Source organism: Pagrus pagrus (genome assembly GCF_965226575.1).
Source record: "Pagrus pagrus genome assembly, chromosome: 15".
Taxonomy (NCBI): Eukaryota; Metazoa; Chordata; class Actinopteri; order Spariformes; family Sparidae; genus Pagrus; species Pagrus pagrus.
In genome coordinates this window covers 27515506-27538297 of record NC_140199.1, presented here as the reverse complement: position 1 = coordinate 27538297, position 22792 = coordinate 27515506, and the positions used below count along the sequence as shown (strand labels likewise).

The following is a 22792-nucleotide window of genomic DNA, read 5'->3' as shown; positions in this document are numbered from 1 at the left end:
TGAAGAACATGGCCGTAAACACTCATAAAAACATAGTTAACGTTTATAATCATCAGACAGGTACCAAAAACAACGTATGTAACGTTCTCTGTTTCAAAGATATATCCGTACGTGTGTGAATGGGTAAAGGAGAGGGATTAACTTATAGCACTTTGTAGAAGGAGCTTTATAAAGTTCACTCCATTGACTTGTATTAGTTTACAGGGCAGATCTGCCACATCCAATATGGCGGCGACGACGACGTACGATTCAGCGCTCAGTGAGGCGTCTATGTCTATGATCAGCAGCGTCTGACTTGCAATAATGGATGTTATGTGTACATCCAGAATTAATCTTGACTACAGTGATGGCCTAATTCAAGGTCTGCTTGTTCCATCAGCCTTCATTGCTCAATCTGATCTTTCACCGTACTATCTTAAAAAGCTGATAGGCCTACTGTAACATAATATTCATATTTCCTCATATTCAAAGATACATTTTATATTTATTGTACTAAAAAGCTTGTATGTGTTGTTATTTTATTTTATGTGATGTCTGACTGTTGACTACCAAAATAATACTTTAGGCCTAACCAGTAGGACAGATAAGAAAAGAAACGTGTTTCAGGTTTTCAGAAAAGCTAATGAAACACTGAAAATCCCTCATATGTATTCGGATAGTTGAACAAAGTCTACATTCTAGCTGGTGAGATGTGATGGTTAGAAGACTCATCTCTAACAAAACAGCTGAGTACAGCTGGTGGCCACTTGAATTAACAGATAGGTCCTACCAAAAGGGGAAGTTTGAGATAAGATTTGACAGGCCCCTAACTGTATGATACAGCTTAATGAGTAAGTGAACAAAAATTTCAATTAAGTTTCACATGTAGCTAATGATAGCTACTGACCATGGCCTACATAATGTAATTAGTTTCCCACAGGTTCAGGATGTATTTTTAATGGTCCATCACAGTACATGCACACTCAGCTGTGCATGTACTAGTGGGGTTATGTGAACGCTGACTGCAAAACATGGAGTCTGGAGTGTGCCACTGTAATAATTGTAGTCTTAAGCAGGGTTATACTCTATGAATAAATTGTTTTGTATAAAATTGTACCACCTTAACACTGAGGCCCAAGGCTCTGTGTTCAGCCCTCTCCTGTTTCCGCTCTACACCCACTATTTTGGCACAACAGCGTTTTTTGTTCTGTCTGTGTTTAAAAAATAAACAAGAACCTCTTTTTTATGTGAAACGTTTAGCTGTAAATGAAGACAAGTGAGAGACAGCCAAGTAGAGCTGTGTGGAGCTTATAGCCCCAAACCTGAATTTATTTCAATTTGAACATGTACATATAAGTTACAGCCAGGGAGATTGTTAAATGAATGGAACAATATAGTTCTTTGTATTTTCCTAAGTGTTTTCAGTGATTACTGACTATCAACAACATTAAACCTTTACAGCGATATCTGTGGATCTGTCTCATACTGTCAGTACTGTGATTGCAAACTTACATCAGCTTCAAAATATCAGCCCTCATTTATCAATTCACCTTAAAGTCTAAAAAAACTTGAAAAATAATAAATAAAACCTCCTTAGAAATACAGTAAGATTCAAGTAATGTTAGAGACGTACAAACAACATCTAAATGAGCAATAATTTAACTACAGAGAAAGTGAGACTCATCTGTGAAACTTTTCACACTTTTTCCTTATTTAAATATTATGTACAAAAAGCATGCCTTAATTAACAAGTGTGATTGATCACGGCATATTAAAAAATAGGCTTGGAGCAGTAAAAATCTGCATGTCCTATATGAGATACAGGGTGGAACAGAGACAATATGCTTTTTGTTACTGTGCTTAACCAAAGAACTGGCCACCTAGAAGCCCAGTATGTCAAATGATCCACACTGGGCCTCCATAAGGAGCCTATGCTTCTGACAGATTTTAGGTAGCCTGTTTGTTCACATATTAAGCAAATTCCACAAAAAAATATTGTATGAGCATTAGATCTTAAAAATAAAATACTGCAAGAAAAATTAAAATGACAAAGCAAAATGTCTTTATATTATGCAATTCCAGTTTTCCATGTGCAGTGCAAATGTATACGTTTTCTTTGAAATCAGCATAAACAATGCACAGGCATGATGCTGATTTTAGGGTATGCCAAAGATGGAATTGATATATACTGAGTTTGAAGGTAAGATTTGCCAAATTTAAACAAAGATTGGCATTAACAAAACCAAACAAACTGGATAACTACCTTCTGGTTCTTCTTACTGGTCTTACACCTTACAGTAGTTGTGCACTCCATATGTACTGTAGATAATTCAGATATATTCACCTCTCTTAAAAGGTGAAACTGGACTGGTAAAACCTGTCTTTTGATAGGCTGCACCATGCACCCAACTGTGAATGAGAATACTGAGCACAGTTAACCTCAAATCACAGCAAGTAAGCTGAAAAGTGAATTGTTGCCATGTTTCCTGACAGAAATTATGACCCAAATTATTACAGATTAAATTAAATGGGCCCTTAAATCTCCTGGAAAAATGACACTGAAAATGGTGTTTCTTCAGTGGTACTCTCATGCAGCACTAGTGGGTGTCCAACCAAGAAAGTGATCACAATTTTTTATACAACCCTGCCTTTCTGCTGATCTAATTAAATATATACCATTGGTTTACACTGATAAAATTATCACTGTGTCCCAAACCCAAACGTTTCAAGATACATCACATAAGTAATTATAAAAAGCAGGACCATTTTTTAATAATCAAACTTCAATATTGATGCATTGAGTCCTATCACTTGTCAAGCCATCCAGCAACACTGCCAGTAATGCAGGCTTTAAAACCAGTATTTACATACAGTTCAGGTGAGGAAAACAAGCTGAGCTCATGCTCTGATTCTGATGCCTGACTTGCCATGGAGACACTGTTCTGCTTTCAGGTCTGGATTTTTCACTAGCAGTATCTAAACAGTAATGACTGGTAAACTCTACTGTAAAAATACATTAACCTACTTGTTAGATTTCTGGAATGCCTTGGGATGGAATCAGCAAATTATTCATTTCCATTCAAACAGCAAATGATCCACAGACAAGAGGAAGTGACAGACAGGAAGCAGCTGACCTACCAACTGTGGTTATATTTAGTGAAACCCAACATAGTATGTACAACACAAAGAGCAGGGCTGTGTGGAAGAAAGTCAACATTGTTTACATGAATAGGTTATTTTGTACACTGTTTTAATTCTACTCCAGTCCACCAAATCATTTGCCTAACAATTCAAAATACAGAACGATTAAACACAATAGTAACTTTGCTAATCTTACAGCCTCACCAGAAAGAGGCTGTAAATGAAAGTTGTATCCCAAGGTTGTAGCGCTAAGGGGACAATCGTGAAGGGTTCAAAATGTAAAGAGGTTATCCTCTTAGAAGAGTGAATATGCTCAAGTAAATCATTAGTTTAGTTTAGATATTTCTTGTGTCTAGACTGGCAATGGTGGGAAAGCTGATATTGGGTGGGCTAACGTGATAACGGTAGCTTTTCCAAAACACTGGAATTCACCCTCTTAGAAACATGAATATTCATAGAAATCCTGCCATTAGTTTTCGATATATCATATCCTAGACCAAAGTGTTGGCGCAAAATTCTAACCTGATGCGAAGATTAAGGGTAAGTCATGTGAGACTGTCACCAAAACTGTTGAGAGTTTTCCTCTGGGGACCATGAATGTCTACAGCAAACTTAATAACTGGTCGGTAGTTGAGTAATCTCATTTTTGGCCAAAGAGCTAGACCAAACAGTCAAGTGACACCTCTGTCATTAGGGCCTTGCAGCAGCCAGGACAAAGTTCCTTTAGCACGAATGAACTCTAAATGAGAGCTTGTGTTAAAATCATATCCACATTACTGTATATATTCATGACAATTTAAATCAACACACTGTATTTAGCAGTTTTTAAACACTGAAATAATATTTGAGTCACCATGTGCACAGATGACGACTTTAGAGATGTCTGAAGAAACTTTGTACAGTAGACAGAGTGGGTCCCTGTCTCCCATTCTCATGCAGTGAAGACCTCTGGGACAAACACATGAGCAGTGTCCTCCAGATGTCCCACATGACAATAAAACACATTACTAGAGTACTTCACACAGTCATTAGTCTGTCAGCTTGTAAGGTTGTGATTGGATGGTGGGATGATGGGGCAGGTTTGATGTTCAGATTGGAGACAGTGACAGTGTCTTTCTCAATGTGACTCGCCATCTTCTTTATCGTCTTTAAAGGGCATCTTTCTCTCAGTTTCTTCTTTTTTCATATTTGTTTGTTTTCCTCTCTCGTCCACTTGTCTCTCATTGTCCTTCTCCCTCTCTCAGGTCAGAGGCTCAGGCCTAGCAGCTTCGTCTTATGTTCTGAATGTTTTATAGATGAGATGAGGTGGAGAAACACAGCTTCAGGGTGTATGGGTTTGACCCATCTGAAACCACACACACACACACACACACACACACACACACACACACACTTAGTATTAGCGCCTGACTGAAACATTTGCCGCATTCTATCGGAGATGTAAGGGTATAAGAAATGAGAAAAAACACCCTATGGGTTGTGCTAGAAATGCTAATGTAGACCTATTCCCAACCTCAGCCTGAACATATGTATCAAGTTTGATGATGACTGAACCAATGGTTCATGAGTTATGGCCAATTTATTCTAAGCCACACCTTTAGCAAATATATTTTGATTGATAGCTGCCATGTTTTTTAACTGATCTTGCTCATTTAAGGCTGTCTGTCTCTGTCCTACAATGCTGTATACCAAATTTGGTTTTGATTGAGTCAAATTTGAAAAAGTAGATGTTCCAAGGTGAGTTCTATCACCTGGACTTGTATGTCAAACTTCAAGTCAATTGGACTTACTGTGTTCCCTTGGCAAATTTTCGTCATCAAATTTTGTTTCGTTAATTATATTGCCACCATGTGGCAGATTTGGGTGATTATGTGTTGAGAAGCATTTGCGCACCATTTCCAGTTACTGTGCCAAGTTTCGTGTTTCTAGGTGGAAAAATTATTATTTAATTATCATTATTTTAATAATAATAAACCTGAGCAATTTCAACAGGGTTCTACCCTTCTGGCTTGAACCCTAATAACAAACCTGAGCAATTTCAATAGGGTTCTGCCCTGCGGGGTTGAACCCTAATAATAAACTGGCACAGCAAACACAAGCATGTTAATTTATCATTTCACCTTCATGATACAGCCTTACCCTTTCACCAATGACGAGCATAGTTCAGTTCATTATAGTTGTCACTAAAAAGCTTTATTAACTACATTTTTTATTTGCATTATATGTTTTAATCTTAACTTAGTAAATATTTGTTGTACTTTTAATTGCACTATATTCTTTTGCAATGTTGTGTACGGTTCGTATTAGTGCTAATTTAATTTCCTTTACTCTTAAAGATTAACTGTTGTATTTCTTGTTAGTGTCATGTTTTGACAAGTGTATTAGATTACTTAATCACAAAGTAATCATTTTTTAATGTTTGTTTCTATTCTTAAACAAGTGAAAAATAATACCAATAATTTTTGGATTATGCATGCAACTGTGGATGCCATGCATTAATAAAAAAAAAAAAGTGATTCAGGAACAAATCTTACAGTAAATCCTTTTATTCTCAGTAAACCAGACAGGTAAAAACAATATTTTCTTTTTTACTAAATAGGATATAAGAAATAAGATATACTCTACCCATACTTTTGTAATATTTTTCCTGTTCATCTTTTTTCCATAATGCGCCAAAGAGTATACTCTGAACATTGGACTTATAATCAGATAATATGGGCCTGTATCAAGATTCAATCTGAAGACTATTTAATGCTGCTGTTTAATAAAACTATTTAAGTGTAAATCATATCAAAATTTCCAGTAAAGCATAGGAAAATGGCAGAATCTCAAAAAGCAAAATATACCAGGTCACACATAATGTCCACCTAATGTTCAATAAAAGAAAAAAAATGTAGAGTAAAAATTGTATCAAAATCTGGATAAATGTGTTTCTAAGACCTAGTGGTTTGGATATGCTACTCCAGCTTTAATGGATTGAAATAGCTTCCAAATATCTGTTCACTGTAGTAGACACCATGCATGTAAGGGTTAAACTGAAAACTTTCAATGTGTAATGTGTTTATATATATATAAAAAAAATGAATATCAACAAATATACAATTATCCTATCATCAAGTCTCAAAACTAAGTTATCTGCATTGTCCTGGGAAATGTCCTCAAATAGGGCTCTACAGTACAAGAATATTGTTGTATTATAGTCAAGTATCACAAATGTAATTGGTCATACTGTATCTGTACTAACTATACTGCTAATGTTTGAAACATCTACTGTAGTTATGCAATGATTTACAATTTGGAACACTCACAAAATAAGACTACGAGTAGAGAACTAACACTAGCACATCATCACAAAATAAACCGAACACCACAGACTGATACTGATATCTAATAGTGTAACATTGGTTAGAGAAGAACACACACCAAGTGTGTGTAAACTGGAACATAATACCATCAGTATGCTAACTGTGGTAAATGGCACTAGATTAAATTAATTACATTTGAGATGTTTTTCATTTCTGTGGCACCCCTTTGGCTTCCCTCCTTATCTGAATATATTCACCTTGTTGGATTATTGTGCAGCATGACTTTTACATGTTTTACTTGTAAAAATAAATAAAAATGCTTATGCTCGGGACCAAGACCACTGGGATGTGTTCAACAGCATTATGGAAAGGGAATTACAAAGTGTAATTGAATGCACATAGACTTTATTTTCAGGTATACATACTGTATAATCAAGCTGTATTAGCAGAGTGGACATTGACTTGAGGACAGGAGGACTTACTGGGTATCCTGATCTGGTAGTGGTTGAGAACAGTAAGAACCTCCACCGCCTCTGTCTTACTGTCAAACTCTAACAGGCCAGAGATTGTCTTAGAAGAGGCTGAGAGACAAATACATAAGGTGAGATCAAAGAGCAGCAGATAATTAAAAACAAGAGAGAGGAGTGGGAGTGGGAGGAGGGAGTAATATGTAATCAATACACTTACATCAATTTCAACTTCATCAATACACAAAGAGAAGTAAAAGAATGACTTAGACTGACTTCAAAAGAAGACCATTTACTTTAACCAGAAATTACTTGAACTTTACTTACGTTTGGCATCAAACATCTTGAATTTGACAAAGCCAGGCACATCATGCTCTGTACACAGCTGCCAAAACACACACAATAACCAATGTGTGAGTAAAGCTGCATTAGGCAAGGCTTAGACGTAAAACTTCAGTCATCATATGGCCTTTCAACTCAGACACGTCTGTCCCCAGCAAGACATTACGACACTGCTCCTCCCTGCATCATCATATTTCTGATACCAGTTCACAAAAGTGATTTTAATAAGCAATATAACCATGCTCATTTCATTTGATGATGAGCTTGGAAGAACATCCAGGGTGATACTTAAAATAACTATCAATAGTAATTGATAAAAATATGTTAAAATCTTTAATATGGCTAAATACAACATGAGGATGGGGACCTATGTTTAAATCCAATATCTGCTTTTCAATATATTAAAAAAATTATGTTATATTGTATATATAATTGAATATGCACATTATAATATTAATGAAGGCATGCATGTATATCCAATACATGTTTAACAAACTGTAATGTCATTTTTACTCATAAGTAAGGAAAAGTACATATTTTTGTCATTTGTCGTGCACAAAGGCTCACAGATTTGTTACATTACAACAAGAAGGTTTGAGTCTGTTGGATGGATTTAATGTAAGAAACAATGTATCCATTCTTTATATCAGCATTTATGTTTTAGATGTATATATACATATATCTGTGAAAAATATTGGAAATGGCTATTTTTGCAAAAGTTTCTAATATTGGATACATAAACACATTTACATAAATATTACATTTAATAAGATCAATATCAGATTTTTGTACTTAAGCACTTTCATTATATTTTAAACTAAAAGTTAAAAATAGGACATTAGTACATACCCTCAGTAAATGGTCCTGTGATATGCATGGAGGAACGTTGTAGTAGTGGAGCACTGCAGATGGAGGCTGGATGATGTTTTTGGAAGCCTGTCCAGCGCTGCTGAAGCGGTTGTTTCGGGTCATGGCGAAGTCCTTATAGCTACTGCTGCCGTCCTCTAACTCAAATACCTGACTGGGGATCACTGCATGCTGCTTGGACACACTGTACACAACACAACACCTGTGTTACCAATCTGATCAAATCCATGCATCCGTTTTACATTAGAGAGAAAAAATGCTCAGTCATGACATCATTTCTCATCCATAGCAGCATTTTTCAATGTTGAGACTGTGAACTGTAGAGCGCCACCCAGAGGACAGGAGGTTTCTTTTACTGAAAGATTCCTCCTTTTAATACAGGCTTATCCATACTGAGGAGGGGGTGAAAATATAAATACAATCATTACAATTCAGTAGCCTGAAGTTTTTTGTTTAGATCGTCAAATTTGATTGCTTAAAATTTTGATCATCATTTTTATGGATCAACAAAACACACTGAAGCAATGTGTTAAAGTGAGAGAACTTGTTTTCAGAGTGGTACCAATTATTGTTAAGGTCATTTATTGGGCAAAAAGCCAAACTTTCTCTAACTCCAGATTCCTTAGTTGTGGTGATTTGCTTCTTTTTTCTGTTTTATAACATAATCAATTAAAAATAAAATTAAATATAACTTTCACTTTTGATATAATAAATGAATACTTGAACAAAAAATCAATAAAATAAAAAACCTATAAAATCACACACCCTATGTCTGACTCACTTGCACAAATAACCTTGTATTATAACACACATTTAAAGGTAATGGTCAGACAAAGTAAATATATTGATCATAAGAAATAACTAAACAATGTATGCATGTGTGTGTATTGATCTACTTCTCACCAGACATTGAGTCTTTTGCCAAACACCTTGATGCTGTTGAGGTGTGTGATGGCTCTGTCCACTGCATACTCATCTCCCATCTCAACCAGTGCTGTTCCAGGAACACTCTTCATGAACTTTACCTACAATCACATACACACTCACTATTAACAGCTCACATGTACCTCGAATGGGAACATTTGTAATAATTCCTTAAAGGATATGTTCACAGTTTTATTAAGTGTATGGTATGAACTTGGAAACAGGTTTTATGTTATGTAATCATTCCTTCGGTTAAGAGATCCCTAAGTGATGAGAACAAAATTCAGAGTCCTCATTCTGTGTATACAGTCCAAAGATATGATATGAAGCCAAGAGTAATGTATTGATTTAATGTAGTTCTACAGAGTCTCTGATGATAATGTAGGGAGGGTTAGACCATAAACATTAATATCAGGAGGGAGTCATTTGTGTGTAATTCTTGCACCCTAGTCAATACAAAAGAAAGAGCAGAATCTTTCAAAGACCCACTTTGAGAAAATACACACACACACACCCCTACCTTCTCAATATTCCCGTAGAGGCAGAAGAGGTTGAAGATGCGGGTGCAGTTCATCTTGGATGGATGGAGGCCACTCACCATGGCAACAGAGCTGGGTGCGTGGCCAGAGTATGAGGATGATGACTGGGGCAGAGGGTAGGAAACCATGTCAGGAACGTCCACTGAGGTGAGCTTGTACCTGCTGTTTCCAGGCAAAGGCAGCAGGGGGCAGGGTGGACCTGAAGAGGCACAGATTCTCATTTCACTCCATTTCAGTTAAGTTTACTTCAATTAAGGTAAAAGGTTAATAAAGTACTAACATTAATGTCATAAGAACAGTATTGCCTGTGTCTATTGCTGGGCATGGCTGTGCTGTCTTCAGGAAGGTTTCCACAATTTGCAAGAAATCCTTTTACCTGGAACCTCCTGGTGACCTAAATTAATTGTAACTTTTATGTATGTAAGCACTGTAACCACACACAGACTCTGTTAAAGATGTCAAAAATCCTGTTAAAAAAATCCAGTAGAGCAGATAGTGATGAGTTCGGATGTAATTTTTTTTACTTTGTCTCTATTTGCCAAAGGGTTCATAAATTATTCTAGGGACTATCCAGCTGTGCACACATTATAAATGAGACCTTACAGTTGTAATTTAAATGTTTTTGTTGGAGGTTACACTGTTTATTAAGCATAGTTGTAACGTGATGGAAGAAACATGTATGTCACGGAAAACAATAACATTTGTTAATAATGTTAAGAATGTACATTTGGCGGAGTTGGAGTCTTCTAACCCCCCCCCCCCCCACCACACCAGTGTGTATATACTGTATGTGTATTGTGAGACAGTTTAAATTAAAGACAGAGTGTAACTGGCAGGGATCCGTTTTCAAACACAGGTGAAGGTATACCTACTGCTGCATCCATTACACGTAAATGGCAATCTACACCTATACTGGGTGATTGTGTGTGTGTGGGTGTGGATGAGTGTCAGGTTTCACTTCTGAGGTATCAAGGCTGTAGATGAAGTAGCAGCCTTGTGTAAGGCAGCAGATTAAGTTACCAGTGTAATTCTAAGCGTGAGTGTGTATGTGCGTGTGTTGTAGTCTTACCGTAGCTGTTATCACTGTAGGATGATGGGTGTTCTCCTAAAATGGCCTGTCTCTGTCTGCCCTTTCCACGGTCTGAAACGTACACACAGTCACACACAGACACAGACACACACACACACACACACACACACACACACACACACACACATTATTAGATTGAGTGCAGGGCCCACAGTAATTTACTTAAAACAAAGGGCTTCTTTCACAGATTTTCTTGTTCCTATTTCTGAAGACTCTATAGTCTCTATAGTATAATTGGAAAAGGTATTTAATCCACAACAAGGCCAAATCAGTGTCTAACATATAAGAACTGCTTCTTTATAGTGTTGTTAGTCCAGAGATAATACAGAGCTAACATGTACTTTTAGGGCTAGATGATTGCAATGGACAGTTTAATTTTACTATTCACCTTTGTTTCCTCACTATTTTGGGGTCTGATAGTCTAACTGCTTGTGATCCTTGACCCATTGTACCTATCTTAAGTGATGTTCCCAGATCTCAGCAATTAACTAGGTTATTACAGTATTTTGTTGACAGAAATAATACTCCCCCCCCCCCAAAAAAAAAGATTAAGGACCATTGCAAAAAATATCCTTCGGTACATCCTCTAATAGATAGCCACTAGTTTACAGCTCAGTAAATATAATGCCAATAGATCATGTTTGAAACAGAAATATTAATGGACCATTCCTAACCATGCAGCCATCGTATTAACCGTCATCATAATGTTGTGTAAACTTTGTCAGGGGTTTGAGCATACAGCACAGTCAAAGGTGTATTTGCGGCCAGAGGTACAAGGTGCATTGGCAGTATAGCTAGAAGTTTACTTGACTTTGTGCAACAAGCAAAAACCAGGGTTTCACACTGCACAGCCTCCCTGGGAAAGTTTTTTCCAGGGTACTGGAAAGAAGGCTCCAACCAACTTTCAGATTTCAGATTCAGAGGAACAGTGCAAATGCTGTCCTGGTTGTGGAGCAGTGGTCCAGCTCTTCAGCCTTGTCGGCTTGCTGGGTGGGTCAAAGGAGTTCGCTCATCCAGCCTTTAATTGTTTTGTATGGACAAGGCCTACTGCCATGTCCCCAGGGTGTCCTGTTGGGGGTAATGCGGGAGTATGGGGAACCAGGGCCATTGCTATGGGCCATCCGGCCCCTTTATAATCAAAGTGAGAGCTGTGTCTGTAAACTCAGCACAAGATCAAATGTTTCCAATGGGTGTTAGACCCTCTCCAATCGGGTTTCTAATATTCATGAAAAGGAACTCAAGGCGCAGCCGTGGTGAGGTCTCTGGTTTGGGAACCTCAGAACTGTGTCCCTGCTTTCTGCTGATGACGTGGTTCTGTTGGCTTCTTCAGTTAATGACCTCCAGCAGGCACTGGGGAGGTTTGCAGCTGAATGTGAATTGGCTGGGATCATTGATCTACGTTCCAACAATCACCTATGGTCATGAGCCTTGGGTAAGTGACCAAAAGAATGAGATCACTGATCCAAGCGGTCGAAATTAGCTTTCTCGGTAGGGGGGCTGGACTCAGCCTTAGAGATAGGATGAGGAACTCGGACATCCGGAGGGAACTCAGAGTAGAGCTGCTGCTCCATCACTTTGAGAGGAGCGGATGAGCAGTAACTCCTGATTAGGATGCTTCCTGGGTGCCTCCCTTTGAACGGTTTCTGGGCATGACCAACTGGGAGGACACCCTGAGGCAGACCTAGAACTCGCTGGAGGGATTACATATCTCATCTGGCCTGGCATGCCTCAGGATCCCCCAGGAGTAGCTGGAAAGCATTGCCAGGAAGGGGGATGTCTGGAATTCCCTGCTTATCCAAGCCATTGATTTCAGATGTTGCCTCTGCAAGGTAGTCCATACTTTCTTCACCCCAGCCCCTGCACTTACTCCTCCTGGGGATCTTTTGGGGCAGCAGTTCCGCTACTTTGAGTAACTTTGAGATCTGAGCTCCTCACCCTGTATCTAACATTAAGCCCAGCCTCCATTAGTAAAGGGAATTGTTTTGCTCTACTTTTAACCATAATGCCACTTATTTGGTCAGAACCCAAAGCTCACAACCATAGGTGAGGGTTGAGATTTGATTGGTAAAATGTGAGCCTGACCTTCAGACTCAGCAGTTTCAGTCCAGTACAATGCCCACATTACAGGACATTACACATCAGGAAGCTCAGTGGTGAATGTGTGGGAAATTTGGTGTATGAATATTGGTGGGGTCAAACAAAGTGCATGTACTAAGCGGGAGCATTGGACCTAGGTGCTTCCCATCAGCCCAAGCAGCCTACATCATCTAAAAGCAGAGCTACAATTTTGAGGGTACCATACCAGACATTCTCAACCCCTGCAGCACCTACTGATTCTGTCCATGAAGCAAATTAAGGAAAAATCCTGTCAGAGCCCAGTTGACATGCAAATGTTGTTCTCACCTAGCTAATTGCTGAGATCTGACACAAAAAACATTAACTAGCCCTTGGAATTCAACAAGTTTTCCATCAGAGGTTTGGTTAGGTTTAGGTAATACAAGTACTCAGCACCAAAAATATATTACAATAAAGTTAAAATAGACCTTTCACAACGCGTGTTGCAAAGGATAACTTCTCCCATGTGCATATTTTTCCAGTCTTTTTCCTAAGTCGCAGAGCTATGACATTACAAAAACATGATTGGTCATGATGGTCCTGGAGCAACATTAATTATGATATTCCAGGTACAACACAGTGATATCAGATCAAGCCAAATTACATAGTTAGTACACAGAAATAGTTATGCATTTTGTTTGACATACTTTGGAATATTTTGGTAAAACATAAAAACAACACAAACGTCCTGTAAAGATGACCTCTGAAATACTACTCTGACAGAGATGGCTATATTTAATAACTCATTTAATGAACATAATAGCTCTTAGACAGAGGTCTCAAACTCAAACTAGAGAAGGCAAGTTCTGAGGAACTTGTGGTTGTGAATGCTGGCTGTTGAAAAGCTGATGCCAAATGTGCATTGCTGGCTGTAAAAACTTTGAATAATGCCAAGAATATATAAAAAATATGGTACATTTCAAGGTTTGTTAAAAAGCCGACACCAAAATGTATTGCTGGCTTTAATTTATTTGAAGTCGCATCTGAAGTCACATCTTTTACAAACAGTGAAACACATCTTTTACAAACAGTCAAACATGCACGTGTGTGTGCAAGTGTGTATGTCAAGCTGTACTCATTGGCACATCTGTCTCAGCTCCAAGTTAGAATCAGAGGTCGCCATGGTGATGGTAACTAAGTTGGTAGTGGTCACTGAGAAAGTAAATTTAATAGAAAGTTTGGCTGAGGCTCACCTCACATTATCAGGCTTATCCTTAAAAGACAGTAAATGCTATTCAGTTAAATGACAATATGGTAGAAACTATGAGAGCCTACTGAGTACATTGTTAATTTTTTGTGCCTGTATTGTCCAAAATGTGATTAGTAAAGCCTTTAAGAAAAGTGGCTGTGTTTGCATGCTTCCATATAATTTCTGTCTCCTTAAATGGGAGCCTAATATGTCAGTTGGTTGGCACTCCTGTAATTGCTGAGCCCACCAAGCCAAAAGTGTTGGTCCAATTGCTTCAAGAGCCACATGGTTGTGACCAGCACAAATGACCATTATGTTGGTGGAGGGAACATTGTGGGAACTGGAGCAAGTTGAAGACAAGGTTTTTATAATTTGATGCTCATCTCTACTTTACATACTCTCACTGTCAACATTCAGTCCCATACACACTAATGTAAAAATCTGAAAATGGCTAAAAAATTATACATTTTTAATCAGTGACTGTATAAAAAGTATGAATGATATAAAGAAGCTGAATTAATGAGTTCAAAGTTCAAAGTGTGAATAGAGTTTCTATGTGAATGTATGAAGGACTGGGAAGAGTTTTAAAATGAGTGGGTTTGAAGGGTTTTCTTATTGACTTCTATTATAACTAAGCTAAAAAAGTTTAATGTTTTGAAATGTTTTAATGGGATTTGAAAGATGAAACATGCCTGAAATGTAGACAAGATGTGGAACATTTCAAAGTTTGAATGGAGTTTTTGTAGCTGAAACTCTGAATAAGTGGTTAAGTTTTGAAAATACTTGAGAAAGTATTAAGCAGAAAACGTCAAGTATTTCTGAAATTATGAATGATAGAAGATGAGAAAGAGCCCAATGATCCTAATTGAGCTGAATATTTTGATGTTTGAATGATGTTTCTATGTTGAAAAATGTGGAAGGAGTTAGCGGCTAAAAAAAGCCAGCAGAAGAACAATAAAGACGCAAAAGAACATGTGTTGTGAATGCTTCCAGCATTCAATTAGCTTGTAGCGACTGCTGGTACTGTCATCTCATGGGAGGGCCACTTTAGCTTTGAATTACTACAAGAAAGCGCATTATTTCTGAAAATCTAACTTTTGATTTCCGATATTATCATAATATTTAAAAAAAAACAGCAGTTTTTTTAAAATACATTTTCATGATTGCTAACCCCTTTCCCCCTTTTTTACCTACTCTTAAATAAGTTATTGAAACCTTACACTGAACTAACAAAATAAATATATTTGTTCTCATATTTTCATGTTTAACAGAGACAAATTGCAAACAGAAGTATACATCTGCATGCACATTAGTAACAACAGTTCAAATCTGTTTTCCTTATAAATAACTTATTCAAACCTTGCACTAGGCTTGCCATGGTAGTTGCTGTTCCTATGTTACATGGTGGTCATGCTTACATCAATTACATTACTTGCCCATCGCCCACACCTTCATTTTCCTTTAAAAAAAAAAAAAAAAGTCCAATCACAGACCCTAAGATTACAAACTGCCGGAGATTGTCTACTCTGTGCAGCAGCAGGGTCGCAGAACAGAGTAGCAGGAGTCACATTTAACTTTTAGCGTGGAGAGAGTTAGGAGAGCTAATTGACAAGAAGAGGGGAGAGGTTTTGTTGTCAAAGCGAAAAGCAAAAGCGCCTATTGGGCAATATGTCGGATTTGAACTCAGTCATAATAGGGAACCTGATAACGTTAAGGAGGGAAAAGGAGTTGTCACCTCACTGAGAAGAAGGAGGTGTGCATCCTGTTGCCTGCAGTTCTTCATCTAATAGCTCCTTCTTGTTCAATACTCCCACAGACTGAATAAAACTACTCCCTGACATTTTAAAATTGATCTGCTGTCTACAAACAGGGAAAATGACCACTATTAAGGTCTGTAGATGCATTTTTGATGAATGACATGGCATACTGAACACATTGATTTCTTGTGACTAGTCTACATCAAAATAAAAGTCAACTTGCGTTTTTTAAAAATAGAATAGTGGTCTTATTTCACTTGCATATGATGGTGTAGATTAAATTGCCGTTAAACAACTAAAAAAACTATTAAATTAAAAAATACTTTTCCTGGTCGGGGAAGGGGGCCTGCAGTTATGCCCCCTGCTCTAAGAAAAGACTGTCATTCAGTCTGAGTTTGAGGCAAAGGGCAAGCAGGTGGAAGGGCTGCTTCGTTCACAACACTGTAACAGTGGTTCTCAAAGTGGGATGCAGAGACCCCCAAGGGTCATTGAGGGGGCTCCAGGGGGTCCCAAGCACAAAGAGGAATAATTTCTCTTCACTACAATTCCATCCATAAGTAACACAATGAGAATTTTTTTTTCATGGGTTTCATACAATTTCTGTAATAAAACATCTAAATGTGATCTTTTTTATTAGACCCCGAGACATAACTTTATCAAATGAGACCTGTGGTCCAATTTGCATGAGATTAGGAGTCCTTGACATAAAAGGTTGGAGAATGACAGCTCTATAGTCCATCTACAAACCTCCACAGATATGTACTTGTTTTGTAATTTTTTTGTGAGTTCAGAGTATGAGTTGATTTCAAATTACATTCATTTCTTTAAACAACACTCATGATTAATGATTCTACACCCCAGCAAAACAAAACTTCAATAGACTTTATGATAATGTGGAGGTGAGTGAATAAGAAATAAACATCTTTAAGGTGGTTTTATTCAGAGAGAGAGGCGGATATAATGATACAGAGAAGGTCATGTGAACAGAGATATGAAGGAGACAGTACCTGTGAGGCATCAAGCTTTCTCTTTTTTCTCCCACAGCACGAAAGAACATCAACCTGCATTACATTACCATCATAATGATAAAAACATCATCACTGTGGCTGTCAAACATGTCATTACTGTGTTTCATCCACAGTAAACATACATACTATATACTGCAGTACATACTACCTACAAACTATATTTCTACATTGGAGGCACACTGAAATGACACTTTGAAATTAGTTTCTTAAGAGCCAAAATCCCTGATCTTCACTGCAATGAACATGGTCAACTGACAAAACACTCAAATGTTTCAACTCATCTACAAAGATAGAAAAGGCATCCTTAAAGTTGAGAGCAAGTGTTATAATAAGCAAATGCTAAAGTACTGTAGGAGGAAGAATAAAATAAATGACAACAATAAACAAAAAAGATACTCTGGTCATACTAGCAGAATGCAGATGTAAATGTGATCCCTGTGTTGTTGATGGTTCACTTGCATTTCTGCCTGTCCAGTCCACCTCCTATCGCAAAGACAAACACAAAAAGCTATTTTTGGGGCTTGCAAGCAGAGCCGCCCACTCAGACTTCTCCAAAAGCACAAAACAACTTTCTTCTACCTCTTTCACTTCGATAACTTGGTTAAATTGATCAGTTATTATTACCAACAGTTATTCCAAAGTGTCAGTAAAATCTATTTAATATGTCTCACTGTCAGCACATCCTAATTATTTAAATTTTCCAACATGGCAAAGATCGGAAACTGACCTTCTCTACTTCACACTGGTAAACTGTTCAACACTGATTCAACACTTATACAGTGAGACCATTTGGAGTATAGCCTGTGTTGAGCTCTGAGCTCCATCTAACTCGCATTACGATTCAGCGCCATATGCAGTATTCTGAAGTAGCATAGCAGTTGTATCAACGTCTGTATGTAGTCAACAACAACAACTGACTGTCAAATTAAATAAAGTATAATTCCATATTTTGACAATATTGTCAGTTTTCATATTGAACTGAGGGGATTTTAAAAAAGTAGCCGACTTGAATAACAAATAAATGTTCTTTATTCATTTCAAGTAAAATAAGGGCTGCATGTTAAAATATATTACATAACAGAGAGATTTTGAAAAATGTGCCTCTTAAAATAAAGAAAATATATAAATACATAAATAGAGCACTTTGATTTTCCATTTCTCTTCATTTTTAACCCCATTTCACATCTTAAAATTCTCAACCAACTTTATAATAAACAATTCCAACACATCTTAACAACTGAACAGTCTTTCTTTCCCTCTTACGTCCCAATCCCACACTTTTACTTGTTCAGTGTGAAGTGAGATCTAGTTTTTCCTGCCAGGATTTTATCCGGGCTGTAATGATGTCAGGATCAACCTGATAAAAATGTGTAGCTGGGAAGATATTTTGTTTTAATAATGTTGATAGTGGAGAAAGCTGTCTTTATTTTCTGTGCTCTTAATTTAGTTTTGAGTGGGTATGTTTACTTAAAAGACTTCATCAAAATTTCATGGTTCTCAATATTTTAGCAATTATAGGTCCAGGTCTGGATAGGACGGTGTCTGGGTCTGGACCCGGACCGCGGTCCGCATATTAGTGACCTCTGCTATACAGGAAGATTTTATGATCCTTCCATGAAAAATCCCCCCATGGAGTCTAGACACTGGTGGTGGTGGCAGATGACTCTCCAGAGACTGAAAGGCCGGTGCAATGATGAAGCTGATGTATGTGGAAAGAATTTGCGGTGACATGGAGTAGGAGGGGGGCAAAACAGCAGCATGAATGAATTGAAGGCAGAGAGAACATTATATTTAAAAAGGCAGCAGCAAAATGATAGGCTAACAGTGAAGGTGTGTCATTGTGATAGATGTGCCCGGCAGTTGTAAACAGCTGAAATCTGTTGACAGCCCCACATCATGAGGCAGCAAATTAGGACATTGTGACCATGCGTGAGAGGAGTGAATGACATGCTGGTATAAGAAATAAACTACAGGCAAAGGCATGCAACAGAGTAGTCTTCCTGTCTGAACTCTCTCCAGAACATCATAATACAAGCCAAATATAAACTTGGTTTTTCACCACATTCATGCAAAAATTGTTACACTCTTGCTCTGCTCGTTTATTAAAGCCTCTATGTCATTCTGAAAAGTAATAAGTGATGCCTTATGATGAGCTTGATGACTATTTCTGCTAGGAGGTCAACGTCATCATTAATATCATTGATAGCTATTGGTTTGTTAGTCAAACTCTACCAGAGTTACAAAGTCTGGTTGTGGTAACTGTCATTTTTAGTTTTGTCCAGTTGCAAACTTTATAATATTTCTAACCACGTTTTTAGTCTGTAATTGTTAACATTTAGTGCAGATGACAAAAAAGGCAAATAGAGTATGATTGGTTGACTAAGGGTTGACTAAAATGAAGTAGTTTTCAATAATCAAATTGGCAACAGTGTTTAGTCTTGTAGTTTGAATGACACCGAGCACACCCAGTACCATTTCCAATTAGCAAAAAAATGGAACTGAAACACAGACTTGTCTTGCTTGCAGCCATGTTGTGAGGATGACAGCAAACCTGGCTCCCTTAGATCAAATCACCATCACATCTCACTAACAACAACAATTACTTCTGGGTAGAAAACTGGCAGCTGATTGACATTGCTGAGAGTTGTGACATCAGCAAACTTATTTATTTCTGTTGTCATTTTTAGCCATAAATGTAATGTTCAACAAATGAAATACATTACAATGGACCAACCTATCTGAGGTTTCAGCTGTGCTTACATCATGTTGTAAGTTACTTCGCTAGTGTCTTTAATATCTAAACAACAGCGACATCTCAGACTACCTGCTAGTTTTGGGTAAACGTAAGCCATCATTTTGTGGCCCAACAGGTAAATGAGGTATCCAACCTGAGATTATTCAAAGTGTTGTTATTAATGTTATATGAAAGCACCAGACATGCATTTAAGATGAATGAGATGTTTACAGTTTGAAATAACCTTAAGAAAAAAGACAATTAAATCATATGTAAGCTAGGGGGTGAGGCAGTTTTGAAGATTATTGTAATCAGATATTGTGCTTTGAAAGCATCACACCACCCAAATTACACCATCCTTTGTAGTTGTATTTCCAAGTATTTCTTTCGACTTTTTTTATTTTTATAATTACACTATTTGGAGCATCATTTGACCTCCTCAATGAACTACAGAAACAAATCAAAGCAAATCTCTCTCAGACCATGTCCCCTAGGGGTTTGATTTATGACCAGCTGGAGGTACCAGCTGCTTTAAGGTTATTACTACCAACACATCAGGCAATAGGAAAATTTAAATCTACAGCCACCTATACGCACACACACACACACCGTGGATAATGTCAGTAAATGTCTTTTAAATACTGAAGTCAAAACAGTAAAGGAAGAGATAATAAAGAAACAAAGAAAGATAATAAAGGTATAGAAAAAACAGGGGTGAGAGGGAATGGGAGAACGAGGAAGGAGAGGGGATGTGGATGGTGGAAAGAGGATAAGAAGGGAGAAGTGGAGGGAGACTTGTGTTGGAGGAAAGACATGAGACATGACAGGAGGATTAGCAGCACCAAGATGATGAGAGTGCAAAAGATGAAGAGGATGAAAGCAGAGAGGTAGCAGCAGCATGAACAGCTCAACAGAGAGGTGGAGGTGGATAAAGAGGTGGATAAAAAGGTGGATGAGCTGAAGGGAGAGGATGAAGATGAAGAGGAGAAGAGTGACGTGGTGGTATTAAAGCTGCTACCAAAGAAAAAAGGATTTGAATAGTAGTTATGTTATTTCATCCGTTACACTGTGAGTAAGTAAGTCTTCAGAGCCTCACAGTTTTGACTGCTCCAAACCAGACTTGTGGAACAAAGTGCACCAGGTGAAGAAATAAATATTCACGCTGCAAAAGTATATATGGCTGTTGTGGCTCGAGGTAGAGCAGCCGTTCATCAATCAGAACATTGCAGATTCCATCCCTGATCCCCACAGTTACCTTTGACATAAAGTCACCTTTTGTCTTCTACAATGTGCAAATAAAAGCCGATGGTTATTTTGGAGCCTAACTGAGAAACCATCCAAATTTGTCAGCTGATTGCCAGTATTACAAATCCCAGTGTAATCTGGTTTAAATGTACATTTTTATCTTCTTCTTTGAACAGTCAGTGAACTTTCTCTTGTGAACCAATTTTAAGCGTCTTCTCACCGGTGACCATAACAATTTTTAAATGTTTTTTCACTTGAAAAAATGCTGGGCAAAGTATTTCCAGAAAGCCTGTCTATTTACTTTTAGGTATCTAAATTCTAAGTTCAGTGTGTAGTACTTACACAGAAACGCCTTTACTGATAACTATGTAAGGCTTAACTAAACATCAGCCTAACAACCCATGCTACTATCTATACAGTAGGAAGAAACTTCACACATACCACAAGCGCCTGTGGATACAACACACAATCCAGTGTAACCTATCAGCATCTATTATGTTTGTGTGCTTAGGGTGACAATTTTGAATCATATGGTTTGAACATTACTCTCATGTAAACATTGGATATGTCTATGAAAAGTGATCATCATTACTTGCAGCCATAGCATTACATCCATGCTACAATGCAAGCAGTACAACTGACACTATGAGCTCTGATCTGACAATGTTTCAGTTATCTTAAAAATCTAGGTGCTGTATCGTAGGCAACTGGACTTGTTTCAGTTTGTTGAAGGCGTTTCACCGCTCATCCAAGAGGCTTCTTCAGTTCTAACTAACTGGAGAGGAGCTGCAGGCTTTTAAACTCTGTGTGGGAGTGTCCTTACAGAGTCGTTAAGGACACGTGTGAGCTCTGAGTTTCAGAGTTGTTAAGGCCACTCATGGGTCGTTGGTCAAACCAGCTTTCATGTGGGTTGCTAAGGCTAGGTGAGCCCAGATGTGAATGGTTGTTAAGCTGTCTGGGGAGGGAACTCAGTACAGCATTGTAGGTGGGTGATAAGTAATGTCCTAGGCCTCCTCCTCTTGGATGAGAGGTGAAACGTCTTCAGGAAACTGAACAAGTCCAGTTGCCTATGATACAGCACCTAGATTTACCATGACCTGGATGACTGAGAACCTTCATCAACACATCTTTAAAAATGATAGTACAAGATGGGATATGAATCTGCAGGCACAGTTAACAGCCACATTTTGTTTGTGTTCATTACTAAAGAACCACAACAGGTTTGTGCAGAGGAAATGGAAGAGAACAATTGTTGTATATCATTTCCACCTCTCCCTCTCCTGCTCTCTGTGATACACTAATTAAAAAAAAAGTCATAATAAACTGTGTTGACCATTGATTCCACTGCTACTGAAAAACAATATTCAGTCATGACTCGTCTGTGTCATTGCAATGTGCCTCCACTGAAAACAAATAACACTGGAGATATGTACTTATTCAATCAACATTACATGGGACCAACTCATAATGATATCAATCATTTCAGGAATCATTTTAAAACAATTCAGTCTAAGGCATTAGATATTCCTGCAGCATCCAATTTTCAGTATACACCCCATACACCAACAGGCCATTTTTTAAGGGGCATCTGTGAGTGTCTGTGGCCTGAGTTTGTGTTTGTGTCACGCACCATTAGCACTACTCGCCCTTTGTTGGCAGCTTTACGGCTAACTGGGCATGTCGAATCAGTGGTGTAGCCCATCGGTGAGAGAAATGTCTCTGATTGGCTGTTCAGCTAAGCGAATCAGTGCACAAGAAGACAAACGCAAAAAAAATGGGAAAGCCCCTCGAACCTGCTGCTGTAGCATCCATGATTTCACCCATTTAGTGCAGTTTCTCCTTATTTTTCAACTCTTCGGGCCAGAACCATTTGCAACTTTTTATCAGACATATTCCTGATTGGTAGTGGCTATATGAGTGAGAATAGTGTGAAAATGGCAAAAGCTGCTTGTTATAATAATAGTTTGTATATCCACAGTCCTCAGTCCTCTGGTTTCCCTTTTTAAATGACAAATACAGAGTACCGGCCCGTTGGTATGGAGAGGTATTTCCTCTCACACAAGCGCAAAA

At 38.0% G+C, this 22792-nt stretch overlaps 1 protein-coding gene across 1 annotated transcript in view; it reads right to left on the bottom strand.

The window, feature by feature from the left end:
• Window positions 1–1271: 1271 nt before the first annotated feature.
• LOC311271112 (heterogeneous nuclear ribonucleoprotein L-like) overlaps window positions 1272–22792 on the bottom strand; it is a 73498-nt gene continuing 51977 nt past the window's right edge. Inside the window, exons 8-14 of the mRNA XM_084376589.1 lie at window positions 10634–10705; window positions 9546–9763; window positions 9005–9126; window positions 8084–8285; window positions 7220–7277; window positions 6908–7006; window positions 1272–4465 (exon numbers count right to left, since the gene is read on the bottom strand). Coding sequence (XP_084232715.1) covers window positions 4410–4465; window positions 6908–7006; window positions 7220–7277; window positions 8084–8285; window positions 9005–9126; window positions 9546–9763; window positions 10634–10705 — 827 coding nt within the window. The 3' untranslated portion in view covers window positions 1272–4409. The remainder of the gene's footprint in view (window positions 4466–6907; window positions 7007–7219; window positions 7278–8083; window positions 8286–9004; window positions 9127–9545; window positions 9764–10633; window positions 10706–22792) is intronic.